Below are 18,212 nucleotides of genomic sequence, written 5' to 3'. Positions count from 1 at the left end.
ATTGGGAGCCATACCAAGAAAAGTATGTAAGATTGAAAGAGAGGTGGGGCACATAGGTGGCACAGTAAATTAAACGTCTGCTTTTGGCTCAGGTCATGATCTCAAGGTCTTGGGATGGAGCCCCCTGTCATGCTCCCCCCTTGGTGCAGAGTCACTTCTCCCTCCCCCTCTGCCCCTCTCTTACTTGTGCTCTTTCTCTCAAATAAATAAAATCTTAAAAAAAAAAAAAAAAACAGATTGAGAGAGTTGAGCCATTTTCTTATTTCAGAGCTGTTGGCCCAAAGTCCCGGATGCTAGATCTAATTCAGTGTGTCTCTGGGGAATGATGTCTTTGTGTCTTTTTCCAGCCATCCTCACAACATGACAAAAGACAATATAGCTTGTGTTCCTTGTGTGGTACCAGATCTGGCAAGGACAATTTCAGATTATTGGAGCTATCATGACTGCGTAAAACTCAAAGGGTTTTGAGATCCCTTAGGTCCAAAACATTTTATAGATACAGATACTGAGATGAAGAGCATTTTGATGAACTGCCCCAACTCATGCTGCTAGGCAGCAGCCAGATCTGAACTACAGTTCTTAAATCTTGGATTCCATCTTTGACTTCCAGTCTGGTAGACTTTTTTGTCTATCATGTACAGGACACTGGTCCCCTTCTAGAGCCCCTGGGGCCCAGAAGTTCACTCAATAGGAACCCACACGCCATTTTTAAATGGTCAAATATCTCCAAGGTAACCATCCATCTACTTGCCATACCAAGACCATAAAGCAAACTAAATTAAATGTCTTTGCCTTGGGTGGGAACTCAATCAGCTCAGTGTATCAACTATCCGGTACTTGTTAGCAGAGATTAGTTGTTACATTTTTGTTCTTTTTAAAATGGAGGTGTCACTTACATGTGGCTCCGATTTTGATCTAAGAAAAATGCTAAATAATTTTTAAAATAAAACAATTTCCAAACGTGAGAATTATGGCAGGGGACTTAGGCCGTGATAAGGCCGGAAGCCATATTAGGGAAATCTGCAAGGTGAGCCATACCAGGAAACTGCCATCAAGGATGTCACAGAGCCAGGGGGGAAATAGATTGAAAGTATTTCCCACCCACATTGCTACGGCAATGTTGGGGGATTCTTTGAATAATACAGCAACACCTTCAGGATGAAAACACATTGTTCAGCACAGAGGCCTGGTCCTATGCCTATTGAGGATTCTGTTATTTCAGTCTTTTCTTATCACATCTGTCCCCCATCCCAACTCAAACATCTCAGATAATCAAGAACCCTAGAAATAATAGATATTGTCAATTTTTTATTTTCTTGAGGTCTAAAGGAAAAGAACAAGGGAGGAATGATAAATCTAAATATTTTACATCTCTAATTAGAATTCATTTCATTTGAGCAAATCCATCTTAAAGAAAAGGCCACAAAAGAGACTACAGTCATTGTAAGGGGGGTCTAGTAGTATTGTTTACTAGAACTATTGAGCTGCTTCTGAATTAATTCCTTGCAATCAGAGATTCACTGTTTCAAACCTGCCACTGCTCAGTGATTAGAACAACAGATGCCTCTATTTAAAAACCTTTTGTAAACCCGGGGTGGAGGCCTGCACATCTTGGTTTCTCAGGTGAAACAAGGCCACCATAGCTGTACAACAGAAGGCAATCACCAAAGAGTGGGGAGAGGAAGGGATGAAGTGTGCACATGTGTGTGTGTATGTGTCTGTCTGTCTGTGTGGAAGGGAGGTGGAAGCAGAGGGGTCTCATTTATCACTCGGGAGGAGAAGCTCCCTTTTTGTGTCTATCTGACCTCCCAACCGGGAGGCTGGAACCACTTCTACAGCCTGAGCTCAAGAGTTCTGAGTGCTTTGAAGGCTTTTTCTGAACTCCTCTGTCCCTGGTGACCCCCCGCACCACTGTCAATCACTACTGTAAAATTGAGCCCACACCCTCCCAGCTTCAGCCAGAAGAGTGAACAAGCAATCCACAAACCTAAAGAAAACCGGACTTTGAAAAACAAGCTCTAACATCCTCTTCACTTGGATTATTAATTTCTCCCCTGTTACTGAATAGTCTGCAAGCACCATGCCACAGCTCCTGGAGGGAAGAGAAAAATCATCCTGGAGCCAGCGTGGTTTAGAATAGCAGCATGTCCCAGGAGGCTGCAGGGCAGAGGCCTCCATGGCTGAAATGAGAGAAGCGTCCAAGGGCAGAGAGACCTTGAGAGTTCAGGTTCCACTTCCCAAGGCTAAACTTTGAAACTCTGAGGTTGGTCCTTGGTTATGGGATGACACATATTTGTGTTGTTACAGGAGATGGCATTTTGGAGCAAGGCAAGGATGTGACCTAAGGAGTAGCCCCCAATGTCAGAAAAGGATTAAAAAGCCAAAAAACAATCACCTCCACTCCAAAAGCAGCTTTCCAAATGGCTATTTCTCATGCAGGCAGTTCAACTGTGTCAAGCTCTGGAGGCTGGAGGGGTGGAAGGTTCAACCAAATAACCCATACCCTGCTTCATTAGGTGCATGTTCAGTGAATATAAACGTGTATTCACTGTTGTCATCCCAAGGCAAATATAATTGCAGCTAAATGTGTTACAACTCATTCCCTAAAGGCATTCAAAAATGCTCTCCAACTGTTTCATTTAAACTGTGCTTCAAAAGGTGTTGGCATAGCAAGAAGTGAGACGGAAGGAATGTGAAGCATTTCTTAACTTGGACACAGACATTGTCTGCTTCACTCACTACATCAGGCCAGACTTTGATTCTAATGATGCCATCATCGCTTATGCCCCCCTACAATCCTTTGACACTGGCCACTCCCCTCTGGGAATTGCATCTTTTAGAATATCCTATTTAATAGCAACTTGTCCCCTTCTGAGGCGGGATGTGATTTGGGGAAGCAACCAAATCCAGTGTGCAAGGAGGCTGAATCAAGCTTGATTATACCATCTGGGCTGAAGCCCAACATGACTATACGGAATGAGGATGATGTGAGGGTGTATGTAATTCTGTTCTGAAAGCCATTTCTAAAAGGAAGTGGCGAATGTCTTTGGCAAAGACTTCATCATCAGAAAACATGTGCTTCCAAAGCCAGCATAAACCCTGGTAGGTTTTATTTATGTTTTTGGACCTCCTTTGTTACTTGCAGTTGTTAGTTATCTGCTACGTGTCCTTCAGGATGGCAGCTTCATTTAGTAGGTTTAACTATTTCTTAGCAAATCTAAAAGCTTTTCTGATTTTACATAAAATTATGGTTGCCATAGGTTTTTTCCTTATGTGCCCAGAAATAATAAGAGTGCTGTGAAAGGTCAAAGGGCACCAGTTGCCTGTGGGTTTGGCAAAAACCAATTGAGAGCAGCAGGAAGCCACGGTGAACAGTTCTGAATGGGAGCAGGTTTGCTTGTCTGGGTCCCATCCCACAGGTACTGAGTCAGAGGGTGGACTCAGAACCACTGTCCCCACTCCCACCCCACTTTTAAAATGGAGCAATTAAGCAATTCTGTAGCATAAGCAGGTGAAGACAAACAGATAAAGGAGAAGTGTTCATCTCCTCTCTAGAAGCTTGTTTGGATCAAACCATAAGGGAGAAGTGGAAGACGGCAAGAACAGGGTGATCTTAAACCAATACACATTTTAAACCAGGGGGGCAAAAATAAATAAATAAATAAATAAATAAATAAAATAAAATAAAATAAAATAAAATAAAATAAAATAAAATAAAAAAAATAAAAAATAAAATAAACCAGGTGGGCTGGACAGACCACTGCCCTGTGATCTGCCTCATGCCCCAGCCCCTGCTGGTCCTGAAGGAAGCTCTAGAATGCCCCTTCAGTAGGCAACAACTGTTGAGCCACAGGAACTTTAGTTAATAGCTGACCCAACCCTCTCTTAGGAAACGAAGGTCGAGAGGTTACCTGTCAAGGTCGCAAACTACTCAGTAGCAGGGCCAGGATAAGTGTTCTTTTCACTAGCCACCATCACATACAGAGGGAGTCTTGGCCAACTCATAAATGACTGAAGGGAGAAAACGATTTTATGCAGCCTGTGAGCAGATCGGCAAAAGGGCTTCCATGGCTTAAGACAGCCTTGCAAGGGCAGCATCAAACCTCCCAATAATGACCTCTGAGGGAGGAGAAAGAAAAGAGGAGTACGGATAAATTTATTAGTTAAATACTGATTTTACAGCCATTTCACCTTAAGACAATGTTAACAGGTTTGTGGGTTAGGGAAGGTATATGAGGGTGGCCTTCATGGAAGAAAGCAATGTAAATGATGATTAAAACAGAATCTTGGTTTAAAAATATTCTCTGCTACAGCCAGTAGGATTTGGGGATCGGGAGCTGAGTATCTGGGGGGGGGGGGAGGATGTAGTAGGGCCACAGTCAGCTATAGGTCTGTTGATGATGAGGACCAGGAAGGAGTCTCGGTGAGCCTCCACATCACCGGCAGAGATGGCAGCATGGAGAGAAGGCCGATTCCAGAATAGCACAGAGCCAGGGACTCCCTTAGGGCCCCCCCTCAGTGTCTTCTCTTAGGAGTTGTCGTCTTTCCATCTGAGTTTGGTTTTGTTGTGTTTGTTTGCTTTGAATTTATGTTGCAGGATCTCTAGCTCTCTGCCTCCCGGACAAGAGACTGGGGAAAAGATGCAGGTGCAGGTGCTCCCCACCCCTGGGATGACCTCGACCTGCTGGAGGACCGAGAGGTGGTGCATCTCCGCAGACCAAGAGCCACGTCCACGAGGTCCAAGCGCAAGCAAGCCAGAATCCATGAAAAGCCCCTGCCCGGCCCCGGGGATGAGGTCCACCGGACATGCTCTCCTGAATGATCTCAAGGCTTAGAAGAGTGTCTGTCAAGCTTGCTTTAGCAGCAGAATCTTTTTTGTACTTCCTTGGGACCTGCCTGTGGGTGATGGGGTACACGAAGGATTTGGGGGGACAGTTGTGGGGGAGGCTGCTGTGTGGCTCAACTGCCAAGCTCTTGTTTTGCAGAGGGAGAGACATGTTCAAGCTGAAGGCAGAGCTGAATCACTCATCAGCAGCAGGGATTTTTATTTTCAGATGCCTGGGGGGCGCAGGGTGAGAAGGGGCTGGAGGTTCGAGCCGTGAGCCCGGGGAAAGAAACTTGGGAGAGGCAAAGTTGCCAGGTCATGATTTTGCCACACCATGCAGTGGGTGAGGCGGCCCTTTCCTTCACCTCCCCATGAGGCTTCAGGAACATCAGGGCTACACCCAACGTTTCCGGAGTCAAGATTCAGTACTGAGGAATGCAAGGGGGTACCAAGCCTGAAGGGGGAGTGCTGGACGGGGCAGCAGCGGCCCGGAGGGGCTGTTTGCATCCATATGCATGTCACACAGATGTCCTGGTTCAGGCTGGACTGGGGGTCCCAGCACCTTGCCCCCTCCACCCACCCTCTGATCCCCGGTGCAGGGAACACCACAGAAAAACCAGCCCCTTAGGCCCCAGTGGTAGAAAGTTAGGGCAGAAGGATGGCTGTGTCTTGTGGGGGAGGAGTGAGGTGGAAAACTAGAAATAAGTCTCCTTCTCCGCATAAGGGACTTAAATGTGCTCCTCGTGAAGGGTGGTTTCTTTCAGATCAGAGTTTGGGCTCTTTCCAGTAGCCCACCCTTGTAAAGGCATCCGGTAAAATCCAACACCCACATCCCCTAACCGAAATGTCAACTTCAAGTTTCTTCCCAGTTGTTCTTCTGGAGTCATTCCCCGACAGAGCAGGCTGGCTCCCGGGAGCCCAGAGCCTCATCCCTGCCGTCCTCCAAGTCCCAAGTCCGTGCAGGAATCTGAGGAGGGAAGGAGGTGACATTATGCAGTGATTATGTCCCCGTGACTGTCAGCCAAGGCCAGGCTGTTCCAAGGGTCCTGCTTGGAGCTGGCCTGTGGCGACTGGCTGACAGAAGATGTGTAGCCTTGTGGGGAGAGCTTCAGGGCCGAGAGGACTGGGTGGATGGAGGGCCCGTGGCCAGACATCGCACTGACTGAGAATGTCTGAAAGCAAAAAGCACAAGATGAGCTCAAGGGAATCACTCCTGAGGGCTCAGGATGGAGGTCTGGGCTGGAGAGGGGAGCACCATTACACAGGTGTCCCCGAGCTGGCTCCCGCCCCCAGGAAAGGGAGGAGGGGAGGGGGCTTGAGGACAAAGTAGCGTTAAGACACCAAGCAACACAGAGAAGTGTTTTTCCTAACCTCTGTGCTGTGGGATGTAAAGGGTCTGTGGGATTCATTTGCTTCTCTGAGCACTGGGACCCCATAGGTGTGTGGATATTCTGGTTTCTCAGAAGGCTCTGATGGCTACATGAGACATTTGCTATGATCTTATCACTACCAGATCTCCATGCACAGCCAGCTCTCCTGGCTTTATGGAACCAGCTTCTTTACCCTGACAGTAAAAACCCTTTATGGAAGCACCAGGATGGCTCAATTGGTTAGGCATCTGCCTTTGGCTCAGGTCATGATCCCGGGGTCCTGAGATGGAGCCCTGCACCGGGCTCCCTACTCAGTGGGGAGCCTGCTTCTCCCTCTGCCTCTGCCCCCTGGCTCCTGCTCTCTCTCACATACTCTTTCTCTATCTCAAATAAATAAATAAATAAAATCTTTGGGAAAAAAAAAAAAAGCTCTTTAGGATACAGCCTCCCTCAAGCACATGTGGCAGAACAGATCAGAATTAACTGGAAACAGTAACCAACCTTGGGACTATCCTAATCCCAAATATGGGAGCCAAAGAGGGAAGGGGTCGGGGAGTAGGAATGCCATCATATTCAGAAGAGGCAAAGGACGGTACTGCTGACCCATCTTCTGGACACATGATGGAAGCCAGACCTGTAGCTGACCCTCATTAAATGGCACCTTGCCTGTGACCTCCTCACCACCCCACTACACCTACCCACTCTACCCTCTACAGTTTTCACACCTTTTCCCCAGCCAGGAGGGTCTTCTTCCTTCCCTTCCTCCTGTTGAAATCTTTCTATCCTTCAAAGCCAAGGTCAAGCCACCTCTCACTTGGGAGGCAGACTTGCCTAGAAAGCCCACGTGCCACCTTCTGCAGCCTGCTCCAGCTGTACCACCCTCCCCCAATGCACACAGTTTGATTCAGCTTGCGGCTATGTCATAACACGTCCCTCCCCATTCCTTCTGTCCAAAGGTCCTGGCGTGGAGGAGCTACTCGACATTTGTGTGTCCTAGTTGCATGCCCAAATCATTGTGACTCCATCAGATGTTCTGAAGTAGGCCCTCATTGGAACAGTCCCCAATTTCAGGCGGGACCCCAAGGGTACCAGCAGCTCCTGCTGCCACCTGCTGGGGCCCAGCTGAAGCTCTTTTTCCCATGCTGAGCCTGCCACTTGCTCCTTGACAGTGTACCCTAGTCTGCCAGGCAGTCCTATGTCCCCGCCAAGGGGGTATACCTGGGACATGGAGCTGCTGTGCCCATAGTGGGACGACAGCCCGGGCTCTGTCTTGATGGGGCGCATCTCTTCACTGCTGCTGGTGGCCGCATTGCTGGAGTTGCTGGAAGCACTGCTGGCAGGAGGAAGGCTCTCACCACCTGAGGGACCTGGAACAAGGCAGAGTCAGGACACCCAGACTAGGGGCAAGGGCAAATGGATGGCAGTCCTTGAGACAACCAGGGTAGGTCTATGCTAATGACTTTATTTATATTTGCTGGGGAGTGAAGCAGGGTCCTTCATCAGTGCTGGGCGATGGTTCTCAAAATGGGAAAATTAAAATACCAGAATTTCAAGGGAACTTCTTCTATTGACAGGCTTGCCACCCCTTATTCCAAACCCTTGAGACCACACGTGTTTCTGGATTCAAAAGCTTTTAGATTTTAATACTGTATATTATAGAACACTTCCAATGGAGTCTGAGACGACACCCCATAATTAAATGCATTAATTGTTGTACAGCTAAACATGTGAATCTCCACACATGGGATAAATAAAGACTATAAATAGCCTGAGTCTGTTTAGATTAGGTTTTGCTGCCAAATCTAGCTCCCTGCATTTGGAATTGTGGAGAGGGGACTGTTCACCTGAACAAATGCTTGCTCACCCTGTCACTGCAACATGTAAGGAGACGAAGTTACCTCGGGGAATGTGCTGTGCTTAGATTTTTTTTTTTTAAAGATTTTATTTATTTATTCATGATAGTCACAGAGAGAGAGAGAGAGAGGCAGAGAGAGAAGCAGGCTCCATGCAGGGTGCCCTTCATGGGATTTGATCCCAGGTCTCCAGGATCGCACCCTGGGCCAAAGGCAGGCGCCAAACCGCTGCGCCACCTAGGGATCCCTATGCTGTGCTTAGAAAACAGTGTGGGCACAGGCAGAAAGACTGAGGACCACTGGTGTGAGACATGGACAATTTTAATGAAACATGCTGCCAAAAGGGGTAAACCGTTGTTGAATCTGGGAAAGGAGAACCTTGCTCGTGTTCTCAGGAGTGGAAAGGAGAAATGTATCTATTTGTCATGCCTTAGATTAAAAGATAAGCTTCCCACTGGATCAGCTGATTTACTTTCTCTGCAATGGCAGCATTTTCCCCATGAAATTTTTAACTTGGTAACAGTATCAAGGGGGGGGAGTGCTCTTGATACAGGAGCATGAGTCGTCCTCATTCTTAATCTAGAAACTGAGAAGGCAAAGTAACATATGGGACAAAATATGGATCTGAAGTGTAAAAACTTGGGTTTTAATTCCAGGTCTAACCATTCACAGCTGTGGGACTCTAAATCATTAACCTCTCTGAGCCTCAGTTTCCTCAGTAGTAAAATGGGGATAATGGATTGCATGGGGATCTTTAAGAACCAAGGAGATACTAATTGGAAAGCAACTTTCTAAAATGTTAAGTACTAGGGTGCCTGGGGAGCTCAGCTGGTTAAGCGTCTGTCTGCCTATGGCTCAGGTCATGATCCCAGAGTCCTGGGATCTATCCCCATATCAGGCTCCCTGCTCATTGGAGAACCTGCTTCTCCCTTTCCCTCTGAACCAACTTGTGCTCACACATGCGAGTGCACTCTCTCTCTCAAATAAATAACTCTTTAAAATTTTTAATAAAATGATGTTAAAAAAATACATGATGTTAACTGTACATTGGCTTACAAATCAAGCTGTTGTGAACAAGACTAATGGGGGTCCTGTCCTCCTAGATCCCAGTTATCTCAGGGAGAACAGAAAGGAACTGAGCTCTTGAGATGGAGGGACGATAGTGTTCCTTTTTCTTTCTGGCCCTCAACCCATCCAGCTGGCCTACTACCACCTTTGCAACTGGCAGTAATCATGCAACTTGAATTGTACCTGCTTCAAAAGCGCCTAAAATGTTGTATGCCGGTGTTACTTTTCACCAGGTTTTCATTCTGTCCTGAATACCTGGGGTTGGACAATGCTATCATACCTCAGTAGCCTGGCTGGCCCACCTAATGAAGAATACATGATTTTCACATACTCCAAGGGCCACTGAGTTATTTAGATAATTACACACAATTCTTTTCCTCACCTGCTGGTGTCTTAGATTTATTAAGGTTCTTGGGCTTCCGTTTTCTGGTTTGAATCCCCTCTTTCCGCATTGCAAGAGGCCTTGGAACCTAGAGGGTTAAAAGTCAACATATATGGTTTTCTACCTTGTACATAATCTGCTACAGTATTTAAATATGCACACACACTATGTGAAGGAAACATCTAAGCAATTCCTCTACACACCTTGGGGCTGGGACTGAATCAGCCCCTGGAACTCCTGCTGAGAAAGAAATCAAATATGTATTGAGCTCCTATACCACATGCTGTGTGTTACACTCACCCTGGAGAAATGGAGGCTTAAAGACACTGTTCCTTCCCTCCAGAGCTTCACATTCGACTGGGAAAGACAGACAAGCAGGAAACAACCAGACTCATAAGTGATGTGGGAGAATGGAGAAGAACCACTAAACTCTGTCCTGGGCTGGGTGGGAGAGGAAGTGGCACATGACCATATCAAGGAAGGCTTTGCTCAGGAGGTGATGCCTAAGTCGTGGGAGGTTGTCAAGTAGACAAGGGGCAGGCATTTCAGGCAGCAGGAACAATATTTGCAAAAGCCTTTAGTTTAGCAAAATAAGGACACTATAAAAATGGAAGAGGAGTGCTATTAATAAATATGCCAAGAAAATAGGCATTAACTGGGACAGTCCCAGTGAATTGAGATGTCAAGTCAAGAGGAGCTTTGCACTGCTCCAACTCTGGTTAGAGCCAACCGTGGTCTTTCCACAGGTGGTGGGGACCAATAAGAGATCATGTTGGGGAGACTGCCCTATGGCCAGGTCCTGACATACACTGTCCATGGACAACACTTTAATCATACTGATGTCTCATAAATAAGCAGTGACTCTCAGGTGTCACGCTCTTGAACCATTCCCAGGTGCCTAGACAATTGTCTGGGGAGTAGGCTCACTGGGTCATCTTTCTAGTATCTTTTAAATATTGTGCCTTTTCCACCACATCTGGTTTCTCTTAGGCCAGACCAACCAAATCTTTTGTCTCCTGTATGGGCCTAATAGAGGCAAAACCCGAAACACTGAAGGAAAAGTAATAACCACTCCAGAGAATTAAACATGCAATGGTTAAGAGAGAAGTGCAGCAGATCAGCTGAACTCGAACCTGCCTTCTGATCCGCTGAGGGTCAGATCCAATAGCGTTCCCACCTTTGTAGGTAAGTTTCCACTCCTTGGTCCAATCTCAGACTCTGACTATGACCCACCTGAAGCCCATCCTGACCTCAGAAGAATACAGCCCTCATGTTTATCCCTACCAACCTCAGTACTAAAATAATCATGGCAGGGGCACCTGGGGGCACTCAGTCAGTTAAGCATCTGCCTTCAGCTCAGGTCATGATCTCAGGGTCCTGGGACTGAGTACCACAACAGGCTTCCTGCTCAGTGAAGAGCCTACAAGAGCCTACTTCTCCTTCTCCCCCACCCTTTGTGCTCTTTTAAAAAATTAATTAAAAAATAAAACTAAAAATTTTGGTAAAATACACATTAAATTTGCCATCTTGATCCTTTGCAGTGTTAACTATATTCACATTTTTGTGCAGCAACCACCACCACCATTGTCTCCAGAACACTTCTCATCTTGCAAAATTGAAACTCTGTACCCATTAATACTAACTCTCCATTTCCCCCTCCTCCAGCCCTTGGCAGCCACCATTCTTTCTGTCTCTATGGGTTTGATTAGTCTAGGGGCCTCCTATAAGTAGAATCATTTGAGACTTGTCCTTTTGTGATTGACTTCTTTCACTTAGCATAATGACTTCAAGGTTTATCCATCTGGTACTATGTGTCAGAATTTACTTCCCTTTAAAGGCTAAGTAGTAGTCCATTGCATGGACAGACCACATTTTGCTTACTCAACCATCGACACTTGGGTTGCTTTCACCTTAGGCTGTTGTGAATAATGCAGCTGTGGACATAAGGACACAAATATCTGCTTTCAATCATTTTTGGAACTACACCCAGAAGTGGGATTGTGGGGGTCTTATGCTAATTCTATTTTTTAATTTTTTGAGAACACAATCTTTTTATTTTTAATTTTTATTATTTTTAAAAAGATTTTACTTATTTATTCATGAGAGACACAGAGAGAGGCAGAGGGAGAAGCAGGCTCCCCACAAGGAGCCTGATGTGGGACTTGATCCCGGATCCACACCCCAAGCCAAAGGTAGATGCTCAACCACTGAGCCACTCAGGCATCCTGAGAACATAATCTTTTTAATACCTGCTAAATATTCCTTTCTTGGTTTCTTCCATCATTCCCCTATTGAAAAACAAGAGTTTCTTTAACCATTTTCCTACTGAAGGTTTTTTTTCCTCCATTTTCTTATTACAGTGATTCACCAAAATCCTTGATACACTTTTTTTTTGCAGAAAGAAGTGTATTTTCTTATGAATGTTCATAACTATATTTTTTGGCTGCTTTTCTGTCTATAACAAGAAAACATGGTACACTTCTCATGGTGAACACTGAATAATCTACAGAACCTCTGAATCACTAGGGCACCGGGGTGGCTCAGTCCACTGAGTCTGACTCTTGGTTTCAGCTCAGGCATGATCTCAGGGTCATGAGATCGAGCCCTGCGTCACGCTTCACACTCAGCGTGGAGTCTGCTTAAGACTCTCTCTCCCTCTCCCTTTGCTCCTCCATCCCCCTCAAATAAATTTAAAAAAGAGAATTGCTTAATCACTGTATTGTATATCTGAAATTAATACAACACCGTGTGTTAACTACACTGAAATATTAAAAACTAAAAAAAAAAAAAAGGAAGGAAACATGAAAAGAGTCATGAGGAGACTAAGTTAGTAACACCCCTTCCACCTGACTGCCATCAATGGGGCAACTGCAGGACCAGTCTGTTATGTTTCTCACATTTTAAAACATTCTCAAACTGTGTGCACACGTACATATCTATACATTTATGTACTTGTTTATTCATCCATCCATCGATCCATTCATATCTGTATGCGTATTTAACACACCCTCACCCCCACAGTATGGGGTCATACTATGTATATTACTTTGCAATGTGCTTTTTTTGCTACTCCAGGTCAAGATACATGCTCTTAGTATTTTTTAAATTTCTGCACAACATGCCACATCATACTATTACCATAGTTTAGTCAACCATTCCTTTTTTTTTTAATTTTTATTTATTTATTTTTTTTAGTCAACCATTCCTTTATGAGATTTTATGATTTCTTCTAGTTTTTGCCACTACAAATACTGCAGCAATAAACAGTTCAAACATCATTACATACCGATTCTTTTATGGTTTTATAGGCTAGTTTCCCAAAGGCAGAGCTGCTAAATCAAAAGATATGTGTGTTTTTTATCCTTAATAAATACTGCCAGGTTAAGTTCCTAACAAATACTTGCAGTAATTCACATGAAAATCGATAACATATGAGAATATTCCCCCAAATCCATAGCAGCATTTAAGCATGCTGGCACCTGAGCTTGATTTCCAGCCTCTAAGAATGTAGAAATAAACTAGTATTGTTTATAAGCTACTCAGTCTGTGGTATTTTGTTACAACTGCCCAAACAGACTAATACAGCCTGTAAGGTCCCTTCCAAATCTAAGTATCTTTGCTAAGAAGGAAACAATGAGGGGCATGTGAGTGGCTAAGTTAAGTGTCTGCCTTCAGGTCAGGTCATGATCCCAGGGTCCTGGGATTCAGGGGGAAGCCTGCTTCTCCCTCTCCCTCTGCCTGCCCTCCCCCTGCTTGTGTGCTAGCTTGTGCTCTCTTCTTTTTCTCTGTCAAATAAAATCTTTAAAAAAGAAGAAAGAAAGAAACAATGAATTTGAATTTGTAAATGGGAAGGCAGGTGAGGCTCTTCCCCTTCCTGGAGCTAAGGGTTACTTACACCATGGAGCTTCATGTAGAGGCCGCAGGCATTGCACACTGGCTCACCCTCAGCATTGCGGCGCCACAGAGTGGTGGTGGTGGTCTGGCAGTTGGCACAGGACAGGCCCACTCGGCGGGAGGCAGACTGTGACAGAGAAGACAGACCCATCAAGTCCAAGTAGAAGGCAAGTGCTGCAGCTTTTACTTCACTGGGAGCTCCGAGGGGCTGGCCCACCATAAATGGTTGGCAAAGTCAGCTGTAAGAGCCCTGAATAAGAATCTCAGAGCAGCTGAGGTGCCGGAGTCTCCCTTCACCAAAGCCACTCCTGGGGGTGAATGAGAACAAGGATTTCAGCAGCAGGAGAAGTAGAGTGAATTCTAGTCCTAACTGGCATTGGTGGCATTATCAGTCATTCATTAGAGGAAGGGCCCTGGAGGCAGGAAAGCTTTTTTCCAGAGTAGAAAAAATGTAGGCTTCAGGTACCAAACAAGGTACCTGAAGCCAAGAATCACTGGAGAATCATTGTATTCAAGTGTCATCAAAAGCTGGATGGGCCTTGGGACCTCAAGAACGGTAAGCATCAGAATTTAATCCCTCTGTTCCTCTCTCCCTAGTATACATGAAAGCTAGTTTGTTTTAGTCAAAATTAAACTATACTAGAAAAGAACACAGGGCCAAGAACCAAAAACCCCATTAGAAACTCTTTCCCAGCCATAGGGCTCAACACACTGCTTAATCTCCCCACTGGGCTTTGGGTTTTATTAACTGATCAGTTGAAAACAGGGTAAAGAAGAGTTTCCCTTCTTCATGGGGTTGATGTGAAAACAGGCGATGTCCAAGGCCAGGAAGCCTGGACTCTGGTTCTAGACAGGAGATTCAGTATCCATGTGACGACCATGGGCAAGGCTGTTAGCTTTGCTGAGCCTCACTTTTCACTTCTGCATAATGAAGGGGTTAAACCAGATTGTCTAGAACATCCTATAGCTCAAGGTAACTCTGAAGCTATCAGAAATTACTGTGTTGCTACCCACCCACCCAAACCCTCCACCCACACCTTCTTTTAAAAGATGACTTGGGGGCGCCTGGGTGTCTCAGTTGGTTGAGCATCTGCCTATGGCTCAGGTCATGATCCCAGAGTCTCTGGGTGAAGCCTTGTATCCGGCTGCCTGCTCAGTGGGGCATCTGCTTCTCCCTCTGTCCCTCCCCTCTCCCCTGACTTGTGCTCTCCTATTCTCTCTCAAATAAATAAAATCTTTTATTTTTTTTTAAAGATGACTTAAAATCCAAAATTCAAAACCTGGAAACTTCCCACCAGAGCACAAGCCCCGAAGCCAGATGCTGAAAGGAGAGAAGGGTAGGCTTGAGCAGTCAGGGTACTTGCTTACCAGCCGGCGCTGAGGCTTGATGAGGGGCCGGTTGATGCCATTCATCTTGTGGTAGAGGCCGCAGGCATTGCACAGGTAGTGCCCCGTCCCATCACGCCTCCAGAGCGGGGTGGACATGGCCCCACAGTTGACACATTCTCTACCTTCTGAGAAGTCATCAAACATATCTACTGGGCAGAAAATAATACAGAGGATTAATTCTTTGTGCCTAGAAATCTTACATTGGAGAATCCAGAGGCCAAGGAAATAACACCTTTTCCTTGCAAGGAGTACAAGATGGATCACCGGGGGCTGCCTCCCTTTTCCTGATGCTGTCCTCAACCCCTGGAGGCTTGGCTCACATGATCGTCAGGGGAAGTGGACATTCTTAGTCTTGGGTACCCCAGACACAGTAAGGCTCTCCCAGATCACGAGAAGAGTGAAAGTTGTGCAGCAACTACCAGCAGCCTGGATTTTAGGCCCTCTCTCTCCTTCAGAGCCGGTAACCCTGAGGTTCTCAACCAAAACTGACTTCTGCCCAAAACTTCTTTCTCTCTTTTTGCCCTTCAATATTGATATTCCCTTCCCCTTTCAATAAAAATACAAAAACCAAAAGAGAGAGAGAGAGAGAGAGAGAGGGAGAGAGAGAGAGAGAGAGAGAGAGAGAGAGATTTACTCTAGGAAAATTAGAAAATAAAATGTGTGTGGGGGGGGTGCCTGGGTGGCTCTGTTGATTGAGCGTCTCTTTGGCTCACAGGTCATGATCCCTGGGTCCTGAGATCGAGCCCTGCAGGGATGGGCTCCCTGTCTGCTCAGTGAGGAGCCTGCTTCTCCCTCTCCTCCTCATTCATGCTCTCTCTCACTATCTGTCTCTCTCAAATAAATAAAATCTTAAAAAAAAAACAAAAGAGAAAATGTGTAAAGAAAATACAAAGTCATATGTAATCCTGTGACTCCAAGATCACCAGCGTTATTAACATTTTGTTCCATGATGTCCTTTTCAGTACTTTATATGGTGACATATGTTTTTGCTCAGTGCAGGTCAAGCTATAACATTTGGAGCCTTTTTTTTTTTCATGTAATGCCAAGGCATTTTTCCACCTCAGAAATTCTTCATAAACTCATTTTAGCCTAATATGTTATCCCATCATATAAATGGGCCACCCTTTATTATCATTAAACTTTTACTTAATCCCTACCCAGTTTCTGATTTTTGTTTTGTAAACACTGCTCGTTTTGTGTGCAAATCTTAGCATTTCTGCTTATTCCTTAGGATGCTCTTCTAGGAGAATTACTGAACCAAAGGAACTACAGTTTTTAAAAGTCTTTGAAATTTTCAAAGTACCCTGCAAAAAGGGCTGAAATTAATTTTCGTTCATTTTTGTCATTTCAATATATCTGTATGATATGCTGTTTCATAGTTTGACACTTTTCCTGCTTATTGGTACCTAAAATAAAGGTCCATATATTAAGTAACCGTGACTTAGAGTCACACACACTTCCATGGGCACACTGCCACCACTGACAATCTCCTGGACTCACTCACCCCCCCAACCCAACTGCTCCCCACCATCTTTATTGTCCAGGTCCATAGAATTTTAGAATTGAGAAATTTCACTCATGCCCATTTCAGCTGCCCTGGTGAGATAGGCTGGGCCAGATTTCTTATTCTCTATGATCTATATAAAGCCTGGCTCAAACTTTCAGAAGTCTCCCTGACTCCATGTACACTGCTTCCTGTTGCAAAAAAATATTTTATATCCCATCCAGATTTTATGTCCCTAAATGCAGCTACCCTGGTGTTCAGATTATTCTTGTCCTACTACCAGAGGCAAGAGTGGATTCTTCTCTAGTAATGAGGTGGGGGATATTTGGCGAGGAGAGGTTTTTAGAGTTCTCCCTCCACCAGGACCTAACCTTGGGTTTTAAGGTCACACATTCTGCTAGTTCTATGGCCCAGCCACTAGCTCTAAAGGAACGTGGGCTGAAGAGGAGGATGGTGGGGGGCCCTCCCCTCAACTCTGGGTACACAAACAGTCATTTGCACCTGCAAACAAGTAGCTGTGTGTCCACACCGAGTCAACAATGTGCAGGTGTGAGGGGCTATTTGCTCAGGCCAGGGAGCTGAGCACACACCGGTCACAAGAGAGGCTATTTTTGCACCTGGGTCACGCTGAGAACCCTCTGGCAAGGTCACCGGCTTTCAGAGCTGCATACAAAATGACAACTCCCATTCCAGTTTGCGTCCCCGCGCGTGGGGGAGGCAAGGAATGAGCCCACACGCCACCCTCACCACCATCAGAGCCACCTCCACCTCCAAACTGGCAGATGCTGCCTTTGGTTTGGGCCACTCAACCCTGGTCCCTTTGCTAAGGTCTTCCCCAGAGGCCAGGGGAGTTCACGGAAGGACCTTCCAGCATATTGTCCTTCGGTTGGGTGTTTGCAGTAAACACTAGATGGCACTACAGCCTCAAATTTTAACCAAGACAGTATTCTAGCCTAAATCATGCTTGGGGATGGAGGACTGTTTCAGATCATGTTCCCAGTCCAAACCTAAACCTCTTATTCTAATTCTAATTCTTGTTGTTGTTATTATTATTATTATTGAAATATTTAAACACACTCAAAAGTGGAAGCACACTCCAGCTTCCAACAAATTGTAGCCCGCCTTGTCCACGTATCTCTCCACCTTTCTTCTGTCTTGTATAACTGAAGAAAATCCCAGACATCTTACCATTTCATTCATAAATATTCCAGAATGTAGCTCTCATCCTTTTAAAGGCAGGCAAAACGGCCTCTTTCCTGTATTCTGGTTTATCTAAAGAAGCCTCCACAGACAAAAATCTTATAAGTTGTTCCTCTCTTTTGAAGGGGAGATCCCCCCCTTCTCTTCATACCATTTTATATGCAGGAGCAAAATCTTATTGAAGGAGTCATCCTGGCCTTACTGAGACCCCAACACAAAGGTTTGCCTTCGAATGTCCTTCACACTTGCCTCACAGAATAGGTTACACACTCAAGACGATTATTTTACTGGCCAGGGAAAGGCACTGGAGGTTGGCAAGTAAGTATTTGTCACCAACAAATATTTACTGAGCATCTGCTATTTAAGCATTCTGATAGATGTCCCAGAAGCTAAGAGGGAACCTTATTCTCAGAAGGCCAATAACCTAGTTGGGCAAATTGAATCAAATATCAATAATGAGTAACAATACTATTCAACTCATTTTCAGAACGTACCTTAACCAAATTGGGGTTGGATGGCAGATACTTCTCATCTAGGGTGCGAAGTGCGGAAGTCAGACCCAGATTGAAGGGTCAGTTGTTAACAGTAGCCAAAGAAAGAAACTACATAGGAAGTCAAAGCCATGCCTCCTAAAGGCGTCCTGTCAGACGTACCAAGTCTCTCTGCAGTCCACTGAAACTGCAAATCTACCAAGCTTTCCATGTTTTCTACCAGAATGTCTTGCCAT

At 45.3% G+C, this 18,212-nt stretch overlaps 1 protein-coding gene across 5 annotated transcripts in view; it reads right to left on the bottom strand.

Moving 5' to 3' along the window:
• Window positions 1-4,139: 4,139 nt before the first annotated feature.
• The window catches only part of GATA4 (GATA binding protein 4), an 85,121-nt gene continuing 71,048 nt past the window's right edge, over window positions 4,140-18,212 (bottom strand). For 2 of the 5 annotated variants that reach the window (XM_072719647.1, XM_072719646.1), the window contains exons 3-7: window positions 14,761-14,930; window positions 13,394-13,519; window positions 9,499-9,586; window positions 7,414-7,562; window positions 4,140-5,997 (exon numbers count right to left, since the gene is read on the bottom strand). In XM_072719647.1, coding sequence (XP_072575748.1) covers window positions 5,815-5,997; window positions 7,414-7,562; window positions 9,499-9,586; window positions 13,394-13,519; window positions 14,761-14,930 — 716 coding nt within the window. In that variant the 3' untranslated portion in view covers window positions 4,140-5,814. The remainder of the gene's footprint in view (window positions 5,998-7,413; window positions 7,563-9,498; window positions 9,587-13,393; window positions 13,520-14,760; window positions 14,931-18,212) is intronic. The other 3 variants (XM_072719649.1, XM_072719648.1, XM_072719651.1) reach the window with 3 other exon arrangements.

This window comes from Vulpes vulpes, chromosome 9 (assembly GCF_048418805.1).
Source record: "Vulpes vulpes isolate BD-2025 chromosome 9, VulVul3, whole genome shotgun sequence".
Taxonomy (NCBI): domain Eukaryota; kingdom Metazoa; phylum Chordata; class Mammalia; order Carnivora; family Canidae; genus Vulpes; species Vulpes vulpes.
This window is presented reverse-complemented; position numbering and strand designations above follow the sequence as displayed.